This window comes from Arachis stenosperma, chromosome 3, assembly GCF_014773155.1.
Source record: "Arachis stenosperma cultivar V10309 chromosome 3, arast.V10309.gnm1.PFL2, whole genome shotgun sequence".
Classification (NCBI taxonomy): domain Eukaryota; kingdom Viridiplantae; phylum Streptophyta; class Magnoliopsida; order Fabales; family Fabaceae; genus Arachis; species Arachis stenosperma.
In genome coordinates this window covers 38501669-38524814 of record NC_080379.1, presented here as the reverse complement: position 1 = coordinate 38524814, position 23146 = coordinate 38501669, and the positions used below count along the sequence as shown (strand labels likewise).

Sequence of the window (23146 nt, the reverse complement as noted above, 5' to 3'; positions counted from 1 at the left end):
GCAGCAATAAGAACCACAATTTTAGCATATTTCATATTGAACTTCTAAGAACCACTTTTTACTTTTTCCACCAGACAATTCCTTCAAATAAATATTATACTTTAACTAAATAAAATTAAATATTTCGAAGTCATTTCTCTTTTGAAAGCCCTCCGCTCCGATCCACGACTTTATGCGCGAGGTGAGTATTAAATATGGAAAAATGTTTTTATTTTCAAAGAGCTGAAAATTTCTTGCAATTTATATTACTTTATTTTATTAGGAATTTATGAATTTAACATTGCAATTATTTGATTTTTTTATAAATAACTATAAGTATGTTATAATTTTTTTAAAGTTTATTTATTTTTTTGGAAATATATAATCTATAATTTTTTCGAAAATGTACATACTCATCCTATTACCTATGCAAAAATGAAATTAATAAGCATTTAGTGCATGTTAATCCACTAATATTATTTTTTTCGTAAACTCCACTATCAATTAAGTGTAACAGTAATTTTAGACAATCAAATATTTCATATAACTAAATCCAACAATATATACGCGCTTTTTTTTGTTTATTTTTTTCCTTTTTACCATTCTTTCTTCCATTCTCAATTAATTGTTTCTCGTCCTTTATTTAAATAAAAGGTTTAATATTTTTGCAGATAATAATATTAATATATAATTTAAAATACACATTAGTTAAATTTAAAACTAAGATAAAAAATTAGGTAATAAAAATAATTGATAATTCACTAAATAAAATTATAAAAATTCGACAAAATGCAAAAAAAAATGTATTCAAATAAACTGAAAAATCTAAATTAAATAACAACTGAAATATTTATTCAAATAGAAATGAAACAAACCTTAAATAATTAAAAACTCTAACATAATAAAAATAGTAAAATACTATAAAAAAATTTCTTAAATTTATTTATTCATTCAATGTAAACTTAAAATTATGATAAATTCTTTTAAAGAGAAATATTAGAAAATTAATTAATTTTTTTAGTTTAATAATTTTTTAAAATTTAATAATATATTTTATTCTATATTTTAAAACATTAATAATTAATTAATAAACAAGGACAATAAATTTTGATGGGTCTTCTTCTTTCAAATTCTAAAACATATAAACTGAAAATTTATAAAATCCTCACCCAATCCTCCAGACAACCATTTCCCCTTCCTCCTTTTGTCAATCCCCGGCGTCACTCTCTTGCTTGGCGTCGAGTTCGCCGTCAACGAGGAAGCTTTGCCACCGTTTCTCCAGTGCTTCGCATACGGTTCTCTCTCTCTCCCTCTGTTTCACTTTCGATCTCTGTCTCTCTCTCACACTTTCGATCTCTGTCTCTCTCTTGCTCTCTCTCACTTTCTTCTGTTGGTTGCAGGGGATACTAAATAAGAGCAAATCGGTTGCTATTTGATGCTGGAAACAGGGGCTACCCTCCGAATAAGGTATGTAAGTTGATGATTACGATGTTTTTGACCCCAAATTTCCGGTGATTTGATGATGACACTGATCTGAGGTAGTTAACATCGTTGTTAAGTTTGCATAAAGTCACAAGTTGAAAAGTTGTTTTCCACAGTGAGTGCTTTTGAGTTTGTGGTGTTTGAAATTTAAGGGGAGAAAATGAAGGTTAGATGGTGAATTGGTGATTGAGTTTTGGAGCACATAACCTAGTCATATGTTTGCTGTTTTTCATTGTTTTTCAAGAACCAAAATTGCGTGCAGTTGATATTCTTATTGCTTGCATTCTTTTACTCTGCCAGATATTTGCAATTATGTCATTGTGAGCTAAAAAAATATAATTTTGTTTCATTACAATTTTGTTAGCGGAACTTGAATTTAATCAACTCAATTTAACTATTTTGCATTTGTATTCTTTTACTTGTGTTCTATTTAACTATGACGCTTTTGATTCTCTTTTGCTGATATCCTACAATCAAACTTCAAGCTGTTTTGGATTAGAATTGAAGTTCTCTAATTTGTATAAAGCATGTCTGCAGCATTCAATTTATTTGATATTACCTTCAATTAAAATTAAATGATGATATAGAATTTCACTTACAACCACAATGTATATTTCTTCTTCAAGTCAAGGGCTTGTCAAGAGAATGCTGCGGAAAAATCCAGAGCTTAGGCAAGCGTATGTTTAATGCTTGACTTCTTAACGGTTACTTTTCATCTTTTAAACTATGTATTAACCGGTGAAAAGTTGAAAATCAAAATCTACCCTTGCTGTTTGAATTTGCTACTAGTTCATTGATAAGTTCAATTTATTCTCTCTCTTTTGCTGAACGGATCTGCTACATATACTATCATCTAGACATCTAAACCTCATTGAGCACACCAGTGAGGAAGCCAAGGAAGCTAAAGATATACAAGTGAGAAAGCTAGTGGATACATAGCTTATGCATCACAGGAACTCTTGGAAGCAAAAGAAACTACAGATTAAGTTATAATTTTGTGTTTTAAATTGTAGTAGGAGCATTTGTTTGTATTTGTGAACATGTTATAGAAGCAAGTATATGAATGAATTAGATTGGCTGGTTTGTTGACATTGAATTCTTGAAATTAGACTGGCTGTTTTGGAAAATTCTTCTCTTCTTTACCTAGTTACAAACAAAACAAATGCAAAATCTGATATTTTCAAAACAACTAAAACTGTATATTGTCATAATTTCACATAAAGCATTAATATAGATGAGAATAACAACTTGCTAATAACATAAATGGTAGGAAACTATGAATTTTGGCACATTGAAACATAGCATGTGTAAAAATTTTATGACAACTTGCTTGATTACTACATTCTTGATTAATATTCTTCCGTTTCCCTTGGTTGAAGAACTTCTACAACGGTAAACCAACTGGCTCAAAGATAAATACTAGTAGTAGCAAATAGCAACACCCAATCTCAATCTTGTTCTTGTAAATAACCTAACTCTTTCATAAATCACATTTAATTAAAACTAGTATCACAGTAAGTGAAGTTGGCTATAACATTGTAGTGTCCAATCATAAATCATATTCACATCTAACCATATATCCATCAGAACTCATCTCCCCATTACTAGAAATAAAACCCAACTTTCATGAATAAATGACTTAACTCACCATGTTAATGTCTCTTAGCTGCAATTCCAGAGCCTCTGAACATTCATGGTGGTTTTTGAACAAACAAGGTACTAGTAATATTGCATCATAGATAATGTCATAGGTTTTTCAAAATAGCATCAAACAAATTAAGATATAAAATTTTTTTTTTTTGTTATTGATTCTCGTTAACACTGAAAAGTAAACAACAAATTAAGATATGAAATTGCGTGAGAAGAACGTTTAATAATCACATTAAGTAAAACTATTAAAATTTGAAGAGAAAAAAAAATGTATTCGACTAAACCAAATTCTAAAATCTAAACAAAACTTAATAACAAGTGAATTGTTTACTAAAATAGAAAAAAAAAACCTTAAAAAAATAATAAAGTCTAAATCACTTTTGGTTCCTAATTAAAATGGAAACTGTCTTAAAGGATCCAATCAACATGAGTTATCCACCTTGGCATTAGCTTCTTCGCTTGCAGACTTGACAAATTTCCTCCAAAAAGAATGGTTTTGCCACACAATAGACATCTCTTCGATGGGAACTCCCTTAGTCTCGGGAAGAAACTTATGAATAAAACCGCTCATGACCAAAACAAAGAAAGCAAAGAAGATGAAGAGGCCAAATTTCATGTGGCAGAGCATGGAGGTGAATACTTGAGCAATTGCAAATGTGAAAATCATATTGACCGACACATTAATACTCTGAGCTGCAGATCTGACTTCAAGGGGAAATATCTCGCTAGGAACCAACCATCCAAGAGGACCCCATGACCATGCAAATCCCATCACATAGATGCATATAAATCCCACCACAAGGAATGCATACCATTTTGGCAAGATTCCGGGGTTTCCATCGACTCCAAATTTACTTGCTATCGCGACGGTTATCACAATCTGACAGATAAACATCTGAGCACCGCCTTCGAGAAAGAGCTTGCGCCTTCCAACTTTGTCAACGGTAAAAATTGAAACAAAGGTAGCAAGCGCATTAAAGCCACCGGTGATCATGGAAGACATAAGAGAAGCGTTGCTGCCAAAACCAATGGTTCTGAACAAAACAGGAGCATAGAAAGTAATGACGTTCATGCCAGTGAGTTGCTGGAAGAAAGGAATGGCTATGGCCATCACGAGCTGAGGCCTATAATGCCTCTTCAACAGAGTGGCCCATGGGTGTTTCACTGCCATGGACGATTCACTCGCCTCAACAAGGTCCTTGAACTCTTCCTCCACGTCACTGGTTCCTCTAATCTTGATCAGCTCTTGCTTGGCTTTCTCATCTTTGCCACGCTCGATCAAGGAGCTCGGCGAGTCGGGGAGAAAGATTGCGCCGATGACGATCATGACGGCGGGCACAGCCGCGAAACCCAAGCTGTAGCGCCAGCCTTCACCGTTCTTCATCTTGGCGAAGAAATAGTTGAGGACGTTGGCCACAAAGATTCCAATGGTGATGGCCAACTGGAACATCATGTTAAGGGCTCCTCTGTATTTGTAAGGAGCAACCTCCGACACATAGATTGGAACAGACTGATTGGCACATCCTATTCCGAAGCCAAGCAACATGCGACCAACAATGAGCATCCACACTTTCTGAGCAAAGGCGTTGAAACCGGCACCGACGAGAAACAGAATACCGCCGGACAACATGGTAAGACGCCTTCCAAAGATTCGAGTGATGGAAGACGCGCAGAGTGATGCCACGAGAGCAGCCAGATACAGGGAGGATGTAAAGAGTGTCAAAACCTGGCTGTCAAACCTGCAATACTGATTGTCAGATGGCTTCATGTTCATCTCCTTTGCATACACGTCTGGAAAAAATTTCTTCAGGAAAGGATCCATCGATGTAACTCCACCTGAGATGCCAAGATCATATCCAAAAATTAGTCCTCCAAATGCAGCAACCATGCATGTCACAAAAACACGGAAAGTGAGTTTTCCGGGATATTGCTTCCCATTGCCAGACCCCTTTCCAATGAGTCCACCGGCCATTGTTTTATTTGATCGGTTAATGGAATGGAAACAAGGGAGAAGAGAAAAAGAATCACTGATGATAAGGGAGAGATATAACTAAGAGAAGAGAAGGGAAGAGAAAGAAAGGACTAGTGTTAGGTTTGTAATTGAGTTGAGATCAGAGAAAGAATGCAAACAGTGATATTTTATACATCATTCAAGTTAGGGCAGTTATGACTTAACCACCGAATTATTATCTTTTTTTTTTTATCTTTTATTATATTATCTATCTTTTGTTTAAGATAAAATGTTTTTTTTTTATCTTAATTTGAAGATTTTAAACTCTCCAAAAAAGATAGAATATACATGTAAGTAAGATTAAGATAAAATGATAAAATTTTAGATAAAAATAAAAAATATATAAATTAAAGAATATTAAGATGTGATCAATATAAAAAAATAATATATAAATATGTGATATCTAAATTTAAGTTTTGTATAACATAAAAGTTAATAAAAAATCTTACGGAACAACTTAAACTAACTATTACTATTTTTAATAATATTTAAATTGAAAATGATTTAATTTAAAAATAATAAACTATCTAGAAATTAGGTTAAGCTATCTTTTTTATGAAATCAAATATTAGTAAAAATAAATTAAAAATAATTTAATTTGATACTCTAAATATTACATTTTAATTTTAAATTTATGCATTTAAATAATCTTTTTATATATTTTATTTTTATGATTCGATATTTGTATAAAAAAAATTTTGTATTGGGCATGAAAATTAAACTTTAAAAGAAAGAGTCAATCACCTAAATAAAATGAATTATTGACATCAATATTATTTGAATGCATCGTGGATCTAAGTTACAATTTTTTTTGTTTTATTTTATGCAAATTGTAACGACTTAAATTTTACGGGTCTGTTACACATACAAGCAATAAGACCTTACAAGTGTTACAAGTCCCCATCCCACAAACATTCTACACGTGCACTAATTATATTGAATGGAGCGTAACATTCACGCGTTCCCACTCAAACGGTTACGCTTCTCTTCACGTAAATCCACTTCTTCCACTTCTTAAAGCCATTCAGAGAAAACGCAACCCTTCTATTTTCGAGCAACATTCGAAACTCAAGATATACAACTCGTCGCTAACATTCGAAAACTCCATCAACACACCATAAAACTCTCGATCAAGAATCTCCAGAGAAAACAAAGCTATAATACTCAAGGTACGTTACATTACCATTCCTGTATATTTTTTAGATTTCGAACTAGGTTTTACTGTTCTTTTACGTTGTTGTACATTTTACTGTTCTTCTTGCTCTACGTCTCATTTTACAGTTTATAATGTTCTAGATTTTACTGTTATTCTTGCTTCTATGTTACACTGTTCTTCTTCGTTCTTGTAGGTGTTACTGTTTTTGTTGTTCTAGTTCTTCTGGTAACTGATTTTTGGAGGTATATTCCGTAGTTTGGTGGGTGTATATGGAGTAATTTGTTGGGTGTATATGGCATAAAATGTTGGGTGTATATGTCTGAACTGATATATTGTAATAGTCAGCAGTTGCTTATATTTGCTTGTCCATGGGTGTATATTGTTTGACCTTGTAATGTTGCTTGACATTGTATATTGATGCATGTTTGAGTGATATCTGACTGATATATATGGGTGTATCTGAATCATATCTACGGGTGTATCTTACTGATATATATGGGTGTATCTGACTCATCTATGGGTGTATCTTACTGATATCTATGGGTGTATCTGACTCATATATATGGGTGTATCTTACTGATATCTTTGGGTGTATTTTTCATTTCAGAAAAAATGGCAGCGAAAAACCAACTTGGAAGAAATGTAAGAACAAATATAGTAGGAGGAGGTGGACCACTATAGAGTAAAATATGCCTCGCGGATACTATTCAGTGAATTGAATAAAGAGAGAGATCAAGCAATTAGAGCGAGTAATGCAATAAGACTGTTGAAGCCATCGTTAGTATTATTGAGTCCATTTTGTCAGATAAATTCTACTGATATAAAAACTGAGTAATCCAACTGCTAGCTAGTTTGTAAATTGAACAAATGCTGTAAAAATTTACCATTTATAAACAACTTCTATTAAATGAAATTTTTTTCCATAGTTAAACTGTCTGTGCTGTTAAACTGTTTGTGCTGTATTCAAAAACTCTGTATTACAGGTGGTAAAATATGAAGGAAAACATCAAGGCAGATCTAAACACAAATTATAAACTTTTACACCCAACGGAAGTTTAATATACACCCAAGATTGCTTAAATATACACCCAAACTGTCTGTGTTGTATTCAAAATGTATGAATTACAGGTACTATAATATGAAGAAAAATATCAAATCAAATATACACCCATAACCTGCAATTTTTTACACCCAAAGAAAGTTGAATATACACCCTGAAATCTATTCCCCCTGATGCTTTGAGCCTAAAACCCTGAACCCTAAACACTTAAAACCTAAACCCTTACCCCTAACCTGTAAATCCTAAAACCCTAAACCCTAATATTATATATATGTATCTATATGTAAAATGTGAATCAAAAGAAAATTCACAGAAATACACCCAAAAGAACAGTGCTTTTACACCCATATTCTGTAACTATACACCCAAAGAGTTATCCCCTGCTGCTAGTATCTTTAACTGATAATTCATAACATGTCCTTGATATTGGCTGGAATTTGAATGCACCACTGATGCAGCATCAAACAAGTTTATCTGAATATAAGAAACTCACATATTAGCTAAACTATTAACGAGAAAAATAAACTCAATCACCACAAATTTAAAGAACATTACTTTTACCTCGCTTAAAACTTTTATTTTCTTCTTCTTTGTGGCATTTGCAGGGGTCTGAATGATCCAGCACAACCTTTGAAATGATCCAAGCACCGATATCCTTCAATGTGTGTATATAAATTCTTGCAGGACAGTTTAAACCGGCTGTCGGATTGGTCTTCTCGGTCGGAGATATTTTAGATTTCCATTTTTCCTCTCTACTACATGTAATCAATTAATTCTTAATCTCGTTTTCCTTCCTATTTGTGCTCCGAACTCTTGTAGAGAAACCTGCAGCCTTGGCATAGTTCCTATAAAATTTCCAGTATCTTTAAGGGTGGTAAAGGTCATTCCAACCTTTGGAATAAACTGGTCATCAACAACAGAGAGAGGCTGCAGAATACACCATGTCAAAAACTATAAATACACCCAATTATTGCTAATATAATACACCCGAACGGTAACAACTCAACTAAAATGACAATAAAAGCCATAAACTGTAAATACACAGGCTGCATAATACACCATGACAAAAACTAAAAACACACCCAATCATATCTGATATAATACACCCGAACGACAATAACTCAGCTAAAATAACAGAAAAAGCAGTATACTGTAAATATACCCACACTTCCCGCAAAAATACACCCAAAAAAGTTCTGATCTACACCCGAGCGTCTGCTATAAATTCCAGATAATTAATCAAAACTAACACAGATTCATGTTAACGTGTTATTTTCACAGTCCAATGTTCACGAATTATTCAGCTACACAATGCTATTCAAATGACTGCAACAAAATTCAGAGTAATCATATGTAAAATCAAACCTCAGGAACTTCGTTAGATTCAAATTCATAATCTACTTCGCCCTGATTCAGCTGACAATCTGAGGTTGAATCATCTATAATCTTCAAAAACGAATTCAAACTTTGATTTCAGAAATCGAATAGAAAACAAAACTGGAGTTGCAGAGAGAGGAACTAACGTAAATGACAAAGAACATACCAGTGAGAAAGGAGGGAAAAAGAACGATCGAGAAGAAGGAGGGAAGACGCGCGAGAAGAAGAACGAGCAAATCTGAAAATAAGGAGAAGGAAGAAGGAAACAAATCTTTTAAATTTGGTAGTTATATATATGCGGGATCTTTATATAGCGCGTGTATTGGACGTATGTATAGCAGCGCATTTTTTGGGTTTATTGCTTAATGAACTTGTAAAGCATACAAGCCATAATGGCTTGTATGCAGAGCTTTTCTCTTTCATTTAATAGAAGTTGTTTATAAATGGCAAATTTTTATAGCATTTGTTCAATTTACAAACTAGCTAGCAGTTGGATTACTCAGTTTCTATATCAATAGAATTTATCTGACAAAATGGACTCAATAATACTGACGATGGCTTCGACAGTCTTATTGCATTACTCGCTCTAATTGCTTGATCTCTCTCTTTATTCAATTCACTGAATAGTATCCGCGAGGAATATTCTACTCTATAGTGGTCCACCTCCTCCTACTATATTTGTTCTTACATTTCTTCCAGGTTGGTTTCTCGCTGCCATTTTTTCTGAAATGAAAAATACACCCACAGATATCAGTAAGATACACCCATATATATGAGTCAGATACACCCATATATATCAGTAAGATACACCCGTAGATATGATTCAGATACACCCATATATATCAGTCAGATATCACTCAAACATGCATCAATATACAATGTCAAGCAACATTACAAGGTCAAACAATATACACCCATGGACAAGCAAATATAAGCAACTGCTGACTATTACAGTATATCAGTTCAGACATATACACCCAACATTTTATGCCATATACACCCAACAAATTACTCCATATACACCCACCAAACTACGGAATATACCCCAAAAATCAGTTACCAGAAGAACTAGAACAACAAAAATAGTAACACCTACAAGAACGAAGAAGAACAGTGTAACATAGAAGCAAGAATAACAGTAAAACCTAGAACATTATAAACTGTAAAATGAGACGTAGAGCAAGAAGAACAGTAAAACGTACAATAACGTAGAAGAACAGTAAAACCTAGTTCGAAATTTGGAAAATATACAGGAATGGTAATGTAACGTACCTTGAGTATTATAGCTTTGTTTTCTCTGGAGATTCTTGATCGAGAGTTTTATGGTGTGTTGATGGAGTTTTCGAATGTTAGCGACGAGTTGTATATCTTGAGTTTCGAATGTTGCTCGAAAATAGAAGGGTTGCGTTTTCTCTGAATGGCTTTGAGAAGTGGAAGAAGTGGGTTTACGTGAAGAGAAGCGTAACCGTTTGAGTGGGAGCGCGTGAATGTTACGCTCCATTCAATATAATTAGTGCACGTGTAGAATGTTTGTGGGCTGGGGGCTTGTAACACTTGTAAGGCCTTATTGCTTGTATGTGTAGTAGGCCCGTAAATGAAATTTTCTTCCATAGTTAAACTGTCTGTGCTGTTAAACTGTCTGTGCTGTATTCAAAAACTCTGTATTACAGGTGGTAAAATATGAAGGAAAACATCAAGGTAGATCTAAACACAAATTATAAACTTTTACACCCAATGGAAGTTTAATATACACCCAAGATTGCTTAAATATACACCCAAACTGTCTGTGCTGTATTCAAAATGTATGAATTACAGGTACTATAATATGAAGAAAAATATCAAATCAAATATACACCCATAACCTGCAATTTTTTACACCCAAAGAAAGTTGAATATACACCCTGAAATCTATTCTCCCTGATGATTTGAGCCTAAAACCCTGAACCCTAAACACTTAAAACCTAAACCCTTACCCCTAACCTGTAAACCCTAAAACCCTAAACCCTAATATTATATATATGTATCTATATGTAAAATGTGAATCAAAAGAAAATTCACAGAAATACACCCAAAAGAACAGTGCTTTTACACCCATATTCTATAACTATACACCCAAAGAGTTATTCCCTGCTGCTGGTACCCTGAACTGATAATTCATAACATGTCCTTGATATTGGCTGGAATTTGAATGCACCACTGATGCAGCATCAAACAAGTTTATCTGAATATAAGAAACTCACATATTAGCTAAACTATTAACGAGAAAAATAAACTCAATCACCACAAATTTAAAGAACATTACTTTTACCTCGCTTAAAACTTTTATTTTCTTATTCTTTGTGGCATTTGCAGGGGTCTGAATGATCCAGCACAACCTTTGAAATGATCCAAGCACCGACATCCTTCAATGTGTGTATATAAATTCTTGCAGGACAGTTTAAACCGGCTGTCGGATTGGTCTTCTCGGTCGGAGATATTTTAGATTTCTATTTCCCTCTCTACTACATGTAATCAATTACTTCTTAATCTCGTTTCCCTTCCTATTTGTGCTCCGAACTCTTGTAGAGAAACCTGCAACCTTGGCATAGTTCCTATAAAATTTTCCAGCATCTTCAAGGGTGGTAAAGGTCATTCCAACCTTTGGAACAAACTGGTCATCAACAACAGAGAGAGGCTGCAGAATACACCATGTCAAAAACTATAAATACACCCAATCATTGCTAATATAATACACCCGAACGACAACAACTCAACTAAAATGACAATAAAAGTCATAAACTGTAAATACACAGGCTGCATAATACACCATGACAAAAACTAAAAACACACCCAATCGTATCTGATATAATACACCTGAACGACAACAACTCAGTTAAAATAACAGAAAAAGCAGTATACTGTAAATACACCCACACTTCCCGCAAAAATACACCCAAAAAAGTTCTGATCTACACCCGAGTGTCTGCTATAAATTCCAGATAATTAATCAAAACTAACCCAGATTCATGTTAACGTGTTATTTTCACAATCCAATGTTCACGAATTATTCAGCTACACAATGCTATTCAAATGACTGCAACAAAATTCAGAGTAATCATATGTAAAATCAAACCTCGTGAACTTCATTAGATTCAAATTCATAATCCACTTCGTCTTGATTCAGCTGACAATCTGAGGTTGAATCATTTATAATCTTCAAAAACGAATTCAAACTTTGATTTCAGAAATCGAATAGAAAACGAAGCTGGAGTTGCAGAGAGAGGAACTAACGTAAATGACAAAGAACATACCAGTGAGAAAGAAGGGGAAAAGAACGATCGAGAAAAAGGAGGGAAGATGCGCGAGAAGAAGAACGAGCAAATCTGAAAATAAGGAGAAGGAAGAAGGAAACAAATCTTTTAAATTTGGTAGTTATATATACGTGAGATCTTTATATAGCGCGTGTATTGGACGTATGTATAGCAGCGCATTTTTTGGGTTTATTGCTTAATGAACTTGTAAAGCATACAAGCCCTAATGGCTTGTATGCAGAGCTTTTCTCTAAATTTTATATGTAAATCGTCTTTCGTTGTAATAATTTAGTAGGTAAAGTAATTAGGGTAGTAAACTAAAATAACGATATAATTAAAAAATAAGTTCAATTGAATATGAGAATCGAGGCTTTGATTGAAAAATAATATTACTTATATATCTTTTGAATCTATTTTAAATCTTAAATTAATAAGTAGTTTTATTATTCTATAACTCTTTCTTTAAACATTTTAAAATGATATTTAAATGAGATTTATTTATATGTATATATAGATAAATAATGTTAAATTAAATTAAAATAAAATAAAAAATAAAAGTCAGGCTTTTTAATAAATCAAAATTTAATTTTAAAAATAAGATAAAAGATTGTTAAATATACTTTATCTTATTAAAAATTCTGGAATACTACTATATATACAGAAGTCAAAATCAAAAGAATCCATTGTTTATTTATTGGTGAAAGATAATACTAATTAAGAAGTTAAGTAAAAAAAAAAAAGTTAAACTTTGAATTGGTTAGGGAGAAAGAAGATACAATGGCATCTAACATCTATGAACGGAGGTTACAAACAGAGCTTAAAAAAATAAAAAAAAATAGTCCGAACGAAGATGATTACAACAACTCTTATAGAGAGGCGAAGTTAATGGCAGCATTCTTAAAGCATCGAATCAGCGTATATTTAAAGAAAGAGAACGGTGGTTGGAGTAGAAGATGGATTGATTCCTTCTCTGCTCCTCCGAGCGAATTTAAGGCTCTGGTCATATCGAAGATCACTTATGATGATGAAGGTTTCCACTTCTATAGACAAAACTATCTTGCAGTGTACAATCCAATAAAAATATTCAATAGTGATCAAGACAAGTCTATCAATAACAGAATATACAACTGGTTTCGGATAAAAAAATCAAAGAAGCAACATAGAAGTAAATCCAAAAACACTATTGCTGAGTTTAACAACAACGATAAGTCGATAAATCATCTCTTTTTAAATATGTGGACACTACTAGTTCTTTCAAAGTGTTCTTTTGTTACTTCAAATGTAGTAGAGCAACAGTATATAAACTAGTTTAGAGACAAGTTCTTTAATCTCTTCATTATTTTTATCTTATGTAATCCATCTCTCAATAGTCATGCATATACAGACATGACCATCTTATATGTTATATCTATATCCATCTTGTTGCATAAAATTTGAGGCTCACCATAAGCATTTTTTTTCTTTTCAATATATTTTTTGTTTGCTAAATGACCTTATAAAAAATCATTGAAAAATTAGTTTTGAAGCAAGTTTAGCTTAATTTCAATAGAAATTTGCTAATTTTTAAATGTTTGTAGGGTTGCCCGTACCAAAGATAAAGCGATTTCAAAATTGAACATTGGCCATAATCCATAAGATTGTCTTAATTCTTGAATGGACAAAATTTTTATTCTAAAAATAAACTCTTACAACATAAAATTTTTTTAGTCAGTCACATTTTTTAATCTACAAAAAAAAAACTACCAATTTAAATAATTTTGTTTAGAACATCTTTTTGAAAAGTTTAATAGGATGTTAAAACAAAAATAAAACAATAATTGATTGCAAACATTAAATAAATAAATATCGAATAGATTCCTCAAACATACATAAGTTATCTTAAATTTCAATAAAATAGAGATCAGTACGACATGGGAGGTTGTGCATGGGAGATTGTGCATCTTCCTCTTCTTCCATATGTGAGGGTAAAAAGTTCTCTAATTCGCTGGAATATAAACTCCTTTGATTGATTTCCTCACTTTCTTCCATAGGATCTTGCATTGTATCTTTTGGGAAGGAATTTGCTTGTTCCTCTTCCTGGTTCTTGATTAGTGACTACACATGTTTCTCTACATTTTTTACACTTGTCTTTATATCATGTAGGAATTCTTTCATAAAGAGCTCAAGATCTGATGGTATTTGAGATGAATAAGGAGATGGTGGCTCTTGGTATGGGTAAAAAGATGATGGTTCTTGATATGAATATGGAGATGGTGGTTCTTGGTATGAATAGGGAGATGGTGGCTCTTGATATGGGTAGAAGGATGATGGTTCTTGATATGGATAGAGAGGTGGTGATTCTTGGTATGAATATGGAGATGGTGGTTCTTGATATGAATATGGAGGTGGTGGCTCTTGATAGTTGAAACATGGAGCATTGAAGTTTCTTTGATTTTGACTTTGCCAACCAAAATTTGAGTCATTCCTCCATCCACAATAATAAGAATCACTCCTTGGGTGTGAGTAGTAATCCATGTAATCTCTCTCCATTATTTTTTTTAGCACAAAACACCAAAAAGAATTAAACACACTATGTGGTAAACAGGAAAGCAAAGAAGACATAACATAATTTTTTTTGAAAAGGAATAAAATAAAAAATAATAAAAAAATTCGAAAATAAATTGTAAGAAGTGAACTATAAATTTAAAAATTAAACAAACAAAAATACTAGGATTTTATATATATATAGAAAAATTACGACGGAGACACCAAACTTAATTTCAAAAATTAAGAGAAAAAAAATTTAAACAACATAAATAATATATATATATATATATATATATATATATATATATTGAAAATTTAAGGAAATAAGTTAAATGAAATTTTTTTTACGAAAACCAAGTAATAAAAAAAATAAAACGAAACAAGGGGAGGGAGTTCACGGAAAATAAGAAAAAAAATAAAAAACAAATGAAAAATAAAAATTAATAATACTAAAATAAAACTAATTAGAAGGAGAATTATCTAATCTAAGCAATTAAACAACGAATAGTTGTCAATCACAATCAATCTCCGACAACGGTGTCAAAAACTTGGTGCGGTGTTTTACAATCTACAAACTAACCGGCAAGTGCACCGGGTCGTACCAAGTAATATCTTACGTGAGTAAAGGTCGATCCCACGAGAATTGATGGATCAAGCAACAATGATTGATTGATTGGCTTAGTTAAGCAAGCAAAAAAGGGTTTTGAGATATTCAAAAGATTTAAGTTCGAACTCAGAATATCAAAAGGAAAAATAAATAAGTTGGGAATAAAATATTGAGAAAATAGTTAAGGCTTCAGAGTTATCTATTTTTTCAGATTGATTTTTCTTACTAACTATTTTAATCATGCAAGATTTAATTCATGGCAAACTATATGTGACTAGACCCTGATTCCTTAGACCTTTTTAGTCTCCTCTAAAATTTATTAACTGCCAATTCCTTGGTCAATTAATTCCAATTAGAAGCTACATGATCAAATTTCAGTTTATATGCCACAAAAACTCTAATTACCCAAAAATAAAAGGATTATATGTCACGCATCCCGTTAAATCCAGATAATTAAAATTTAGGAGAATATGTTTTCAAGCTGTTGTTCAAGTAAAGAGCTTTTCCAAATTTTACAAGAACTCAAATAGAAAGAGGGTCATACTTCCATTCCACTCAAATTCATAAAATAAAGAGCGAAAATAATTCTTAAATTATAAATATATGCATAAATTAAAATAGAAAAAGCAAGAAAATCAATGCATACAAATAGACAGAGCTCCTAACCTTAATAATAGAGGATTAGTTGCTCATGAAATGTGGAATGTAAATTTGTATAGAATTCCCTAATGGAATCCCCCTCATGGAATCTCTCTATAGAAGAGAAGTCTCCCCTTTTTATAACTAATCCTAATTAATTTAAAATCTAATATCTAAAATTAAGATAATATCTTTTTCTATTTTCGAATTCAAATTTGAATTTAAATTAGAATTAACTAACTACTCCGCGTCTTGTAACGTGGGGACCACTTGGCTTCACTGGATCCGCGCCTAACTTGGGTGCTAAAATGGGGCCTAGAAATCACCCCAGCGGTTTTTGCGTTTTCTGCATGTGGCGCATGTCACGCGTACGCGTCAGTCACGCATACGCGTCGATGGCCTTTTTCGCGAGTCACGCGGACGCGTCGGTCACGCGAACGCGTCGCTGAGCAAATTTTCAAATCACGCGTACGCGTCAGTCACGTGCACGCGTCGTCATGGAAAGCTCCAAATCACGCGCACGCGTCAAGAACGCGTGTACGTCGCTCCTCACTGCCATCTCCTTTGATTCTTGTGCTGTAGAAATTCCATCAAATTCAGTTGAATGCTACCTAAAATAAAAAAAGTTGCAAAAGACTTAAAGTAGCATCCATATTGGCTAAAAGATAATTAATTCTTTATTAAACTCAACAAATTAGATGCAAATTCACTAGGAAAAGATAGGAAAGATGCTCACACATCAATGGCCGTGTACGCAGCCATAAGCTCGCGTATGCGCCCCCTTCATTTTCTTTCAAAAGCTGCTAAGGTGCAGATTTCACATTTTACATCCCCAACTTCCGACATGCATAACTCTTTCGTTAAAAGTTATTTTTCATCCGTTCTTCAAATGATATAAATTTCACGGACTCAAATTTCATATAAAATAAGTTTGGAAAAGTTTGGGAGTCTGGAAGCCGAGTTATGGCTTGCTGAAGCTTGGCCAAAAATTTAGTTTTTTGCAAAACTTCTCCAATCTCTATTTTACCAAAATCATAACTCATTACCAACACTCAAAGCCTTCAAACAACTCCAAAACATACCAAATCACATATTATTATCTTACATTCACATAATAACACTCCCATACACAATTTCACCAATTCCAATCCCAACCATTCACATTCAACACCACATCTACACTCAATCATCAATATATCATTGTTATTCATAATAATCATTATTTCATCAACCATTCGCCACATCCATTTAACAACAACATACCTAATACCCACATCAAACAATACATAATTCAATAATCAAAACTATCACATATACACCAACATATGATTCATCTTATCCTAGGGTTATCTATCCTAAGTTTTCACAAGACATTATATATTACATACGAGAAACCAAAACCATACCTTAGCCGATTTTTTTCCTAAGCCAAAGACACCACAAGTTGGCACAAAACTCAGCCCCAAGATTCTCAATCTCCAAGATAATAGTACCCAAAGCTCCACCAAGCATCTAATATTCACAAATATGCTCCAATTTACATATACACACTACCTAAATCACATTACCATATTCAAATGCACTAACTTAATGCTCAATCACAATTAATAAAAAAATTTACTAGGATTTAAGAATTCTCACCTCACTGACAGAATATTGGGTCAAAACCCGGCAAGCCCACTAAGTTAGCTTGATCCTAAACATCAAAGCCAACAAAATCTCAACACGCAAATCATAGGATTTTTGAAATTGGCGGAAGAAAGAATTGAAACTGAAAAATGACTTTCTTACCTAATTAAATACTAGACTTTGTAGAGCTCGACGCCATGGATGTATGGCCGCAAACGGTGCGGTGATCAGAACTCAGAGTTGAAAGATATGTGGATTTGAATTGGGAACAAGGGTTTGGAACTTTTCTTCCCTTCCTTATGTGTGTTTCAGCGTGACATTCATGAAGAAGAAGGAAAATGAGTTGAAGCTCGTGTGCTTAAGTATGTTGGGTTGGGTCTTGGGTTCAATACAGGCCCAGTTCACCTAGTTTGGCCCGTTCGACTTAATTTTTGACTAAATCTTTTGAAATTAGTGTCAAAATTTATATTTTAATTAATTTTTTCTTATTAAACTATAAAATTCTATTTTATAATTTTTTTATTAATAATTAATTTATTCGCTAATTATTCACTAATTAAGTAGAATTTACATCTAACACCATGTAAGATGGTCAACCACTTGCAGCTCCTCTACTCCAATATGCTAATATTGTGAATTACATGGAGAATGATGATGAGTCAAATGAGAAATACATCACGGAGAGGCATGTACCCAATGAGAGCAATGGTAAGGATTGATTTGTACCAAAGACCTCGGTCAATTGAGGAGTTCGATACCTTCTTCCACCCCTACTCCATGTTCTAGATCTGTCGGTTCTTCCCAGTATTACACGTTAGACCTTAACGCGATGTAGGATAATAATTCATTTACCAACATCGGCGATGACAATTACAACGTAGGTGGAGGCTCGAATTTTGTATAGATCATAGGTTTACGAGGAGGAAAGTCGTGCGAATGCCGAATGGATAGTGAAAAATTACAATATTCAAAAGTAGCCTAATTTAGAATTGTGGAGTCCAATTGACTGAAATATCATGTTCATTGCAAGTATCATATAATAGGTTGTCCATGAAATATCCGTGCGCATGGCAATGAGACGAGATCTTGGTGGATACTGATAAAATCTTTTAAAATGACAATTAAAATTTCCTTTTATACTTGTGTGTAACTCTTAAATAAGTTAATGATTTTGTTTTAAAATGTTTAATTATTCATATAGTTTTTATAATTTTATTAAATTTGTAATTAGATATCTCTATTTTTTTAATCAATTAAATTTTTATATTACTTTTAATTTTATAATTAGATCTTTGTCAATGTAAAAAATATTATAGTTAATGCAATATTTTTTTTTTGTAAATTAAAGGTACCCACAATTAAAATCTAATTAGATCTTTGATCATATATTTTTTAAAAAAATATTCCATTAATGTTAATATTTTTGACACAAAAAGACTTAATTACAAAATTAAAAATAACATAAAAATTCAATTAAAAAATATAAAAATTTAATTATAAATTTGATAAGATTATAAAAACTAATAGAACAATTAAACCGTCTGAAAATTACTAAAATTCACTCCAAACTCAATTTTTTTCTTATAAATGACCAAATCGATATATATAATTAAGATTTTTTTAATGTGTACCTTAAAAATATAAATTATATATATTATAAAAAAATATTTTATAAAATTTGTTGAAAACATAATTTTTTTTATATTTTCAATGTATTTACTATATTAAAAACATAAAAAAATATTATTATATTTTTAAAATATATTTTTATGACACAGGTTAGCTAAATATAGATGACAGATGATGGAAAGATGTCTTGAACCAATTCAATCAGATGACATATGATGGAAAGACCAATTCAATCAGTTTACAAGGACTTCTAAATTGTCTTGACTCACCATGCATATAAAATTTACGCAAATTCTTTTTGGTGTGGGTGACAGATGTATATCATACGATGGTGTGAAAAGAAAAGTGTTTTATGTTGTTATAGATTATACAAATTGGTGTTTTTAATTTTTTTATATTATTTTATTTTTTTAAATAAACAATCACGAATCGGACAGTTCGATTTATGATTTAAAAAATAAAAAATTTTTAATATTAAAATTAGACCCTCTAATTTTTAATTTTAAAAATAAAAAAATTTAAAAATATAAATCGGACGCTCCGATTTGATCATCACTTTTTCTATGTAAAGAATTTGCATGATCTAAATTCTTCACACTGAAATTGAACAAAAACTGTCACACACATTAGTGTAGCACCCAGAACCCATAATCATCCAGGACACAACAAATTAATGGACTAAGAAAAAACAGAAAGAAAGAAAGAAAAATCATCAAGGAAATGAAGAAAAATCAAAATTAACAGTTGACCTCATGTCCTTATCTGAAGTCTTCCTCTTAACAGTTGACCTTATGTCCTTATCTGAAGTCTTCCTCTTAACAGTTTATGGTTTTGATTAATTAATCTCCACTACCGCTAGTTTTCAGTCCCAAATACTATCATCATAATTCATTTCTGAAAGTAAGCACCATAAGCACCAATTTTCCATGGCAACTCATGAATTACACATAATTCAATACTCATCTTTGAGTGCACTTTTGCTGCAACTTCTTCAACTGTCATCGTTTCTTTTCCTCTCATCTCTTGGGTGCACTCCACCAGACAAGTACTGTATCAATTGTGGGTCGCACAGCAATGTTCTTGAAAGCGGAAAGATTTACACTGGTGACTCAAACTCTTTAGTCAATTTTAGCAGCACAAGCAAGATAGAAACCAGCCAATCCTCAGTGTCTTCACCTCTCTACCAAACAGCAAGAATCTTCCCAAATCAATCTTGGTATGACTTCCCAGTTAAGATCAGTGGCATTTACTTACTACGCCTTCACTTCCTTGCTTTCAAATCCCCAAGTAATCTCCCTTCTGCCACATTCAGTGTCTCAGTACATAGATTTGGGCTTTTGCAAAACTTTGAGGCCCAGAACCATACCAATTCTGCTTCGGTCAAAGAATTCTTCATGAACATAACTGCAGGAAGCTTCAGACTTATATTTACTCCTCAGACAGACTCGTTTGCATTCGTGAATGCCATTGAACTCTTCTTACTCCCCCGCTTCTTAATTGCCAATCAAGTCTTGCGTTTCAATCCGCAACCTTCCATTGGACAAGATTCCTTGTCCACCTACAGTGGCGTGCTTTCCCGAGTGTTGGAGACCAAATACAGGCTTAACATCGGTGGTCGTGTCATCCCAAGAGGGCAAGACCCATTATTGAGGCTCTGGAGCTCGGATGAAACTTACCTTGTTAATCAAAAGGAGGCGAAGCTTGTTGCATACCCTGGTAACATAACATTCCTGGTTGGTAAAGACTCTGACGGTCCAAATGCTAATTATTATACAGCGCCCAGTGTTATCTACAAAACAGCTAGAGAAATTAATGATACCTTTCAAAACATAAGTTGGGTTCTTCCAGTTGACAGGAATGTAGACCACCTTGTTCGGGTACACTTTTGTGACCTTTGGAGTATCCAGTGTGGTCTTACAATCTTTGGTCTATACATTTATGACCAATTTACTTCGTTTGTAAATAATGACACATTGGTGTCTCAACAATTGCCTGCTCCTTATTATCATGATTTTTTGGTACACTCTGATGATTCAGGCTTCATGAGGATTAGTGTAGAGCCACAACAATCTTCCCTTGTTGTCAGAGCCTTTTTAAGCGGACTAGAAATAATGGTAATGGGTAACGATTCAACAGATTTTCGTCCCCTAACGAACCAATCCAATGGCAACCACCATAGTCTTCTTCTGTTGTTAGGTTCAGTTATTGGATGCTTGATGCTAATTTTTGTGGTAGTCTTGGGGTTAGTTTGGCATCTTAAGATCCGTAAACAGAGGCCTTCTGATGTGTTGTCAATTCCTACCATTGTAGGAGAGGGTTCTCCAAACAGAACGAGTGAGAGAAACGTTAATCTTGGACTAAAGATCTCTTTGCATGATATTCAATTGGCAACCGAGAATTTCGACGAGAAACAAATAATTGGAACTGGTGGTTTCGGCAATGTATACTTGGGAGTCCTCAGGAACGGTACAAGAGTAGCTGTGAAGCGCAGTAAATCGGGGTCAAGTCAAGGTCTTCTGCAGTTTGAAACCGAGATCATGGTTTTGTCTAAGATTCGTCACAGGAACCTTGTTTCTTTGATAGGGTATTGTGAGGAGAATTCTGAAATGATATTGGTTTATGAATATATGGAGAATGGGGCACTCAGAGGTCATTTATATGATACCAAATTGCCAAGCCTGTGTTGGAAGGAGAGACTTGAGATTTGCATTGGAGCTGCCAAAGGCCTTCATTATCTTCACGAAGGAGCACCCGGGGGAATCATCCACCGCGATGTGAAGTCTACTAACATATTGCTTGATGAGAACCACGTGGCTAAGGTTTCAGACTTGGCATTTCGAAAACAGCTCCACTTGACCATCAAACACATGTTAGTACTAATGTCAAAGGCACTTTTGGGTATCTTGATCCTGAATATTTTAAGACGGAAAAGTTGACAGAAAAATGTGATGTCTATTCATTTGGGGTAGTTCTTCTCGAAGTGTTGTGTGCAAGGCCAACCATTGACCAATCTCTTCCAAGAGAGCAAATGAACTTAGCAGATTGGGGAATCCTTTGCAAAAGAAAAGGGATGTTGCAAGCCATAATTGATCCTTCCATAAAGGACCAAATAGATCAAAACTCGCTCGAAAAATTTAGTGACATAGTGGGAAAATGCTTACAAGAATATGGTTCTAACAGGCCAACCATGGGTGAAGTGTTGCGGAGCTTGAAGTATGCTCTACATTTCCATGAAGCTTCAATCCACGAAGATGGTTCCAGTAATGAGAGCGTTAATAATAATGCAGCAAAAGCTTTTTAATTTCTTTCTGATGTTGCTCCTTAAACATTAGAAAATATTGTTCTGGGAAACTTATTGCCTGAACTTGATAATACAGGATTGAGGTGGCATGTTACAAGTATTTCTATGCTATCTGTTTTTCTCTTCGTGTCCTTTTATGTTTTCATCTCATCACACGCTGAAGAATGCTAAAGTAGCTTCTCAACAGATTTGTCACTAATGCTGTTATGCAGCAAATAACGATTTCAAATTATAACGATTTTAAATCTTTAGTAGCTCACATCAAATTGACCCGGTATAAAGTATAAACAAACTAAAATACTGTATAAACGACTAGTTTTAACAACTATACATGATAATTTTACACAAAAACAGGAAACAAAATACGAAAGAATATGTATTTTTTTTTTTCATAGTCTAGTATATGTAATTTTAATTTTATCCTTTTGCAGTTATTAGGTATAATAGTCAATTAGTTATTACACTTTACGTATCATTTTTTTCTAAACAATATAAGTAAATAATTTGTATATTGATGACTTTAACTTGGAGTACTGTACCATTATTTTCGGGGGTAAGTATTGTTTTGGTCCCTAATGTTTAGAGTCAGAATCGAAATCGTCCTTTACGTAATTTTTTATTTAGAATTGTCCCAAACGTTTATTTCGTATTAAAACCGTTCTTTTTTAATAAAATTTTTAATTTTATTAATAAATTACTCTTGCTTTAATAAAAAAAATTATATATATATATTTTTTTTAAAAAAAGAAAAAATCGCGAGGGGAAGGAAAGGGGAAAGGACACGAAGGAGGGGGGAGGAAAAGGGGAAAG

At 33.1% G+C, this 23146-nt stretch overlaps 1 protein-coding gene, 2 long non-coding RNA genes and 1 pseudogene across 3 annotated transcripts; 2 read left to right on the top strand and 2 right to left on the bottom strand.

Moving 5' to 3' along the window:
- Positions 1–1119: 1119 nt before the first annotated feature.
- On the top strand, positions 1120–2571 carry LOC130968037 (uncharacterized). Its single transcript, XR_009081498.1, has 3 exons — positions 1120–1274; positions 1380–1446; positions 2319–2571. It is a non-coding gene; the product is annotated as an uncharacterized LOC130968037 (long non-coding RNA).
- A 961-nt stretch (positions 2572–3532) lies between these two features.
- Positions 3533–5083, bottom strand: LOC130965927 (sugar carrier protein C-like). The gene has a single exon (XM_057890683.1). It carries the CDS (start codon positions 5081–5083, stop codon positions 3533–3535), a length of 1551 nt encoding a protein of 516 aa, XP_057746666.1.
- Positions 5084–15834: 10751 nt separating this feature from the next.
- Positions 15835–17724, bottom strand: LOC130966484 (uncharacterized). The gene is made up of 3 exons (XR_009081269.1): positions 17569–17724; positions 17419–17473; positions 15835–17289 (listed from the first exon to the last, which is right to left on the bottom strand). It is a non-coding gene; the product is annotated as an uncharacterized LOC130966484 (long non-coding RNA).
- A 2231-nt stretch (positions 17725–19955) lies between these two features.
- LOC130969844 (receptor-like protein kinase THESEUS 1) lies at positions 19956–22404 on the top strand (annotated as a pseudogene).
- The last annotated feature ends 742 nt before the right edge of the window (positions 22405–23146 follow it).

Bases quoted from the DNA above. Each gene is read 5' to 3' on its own strand.
- LOC130965927 (XM_057890683.1), bottom strand. From the start codon at position 5,083: ATGGCCGGTGGACTCATTGGAAAGGGGTCTGGCAATGGGAAGCAATAT.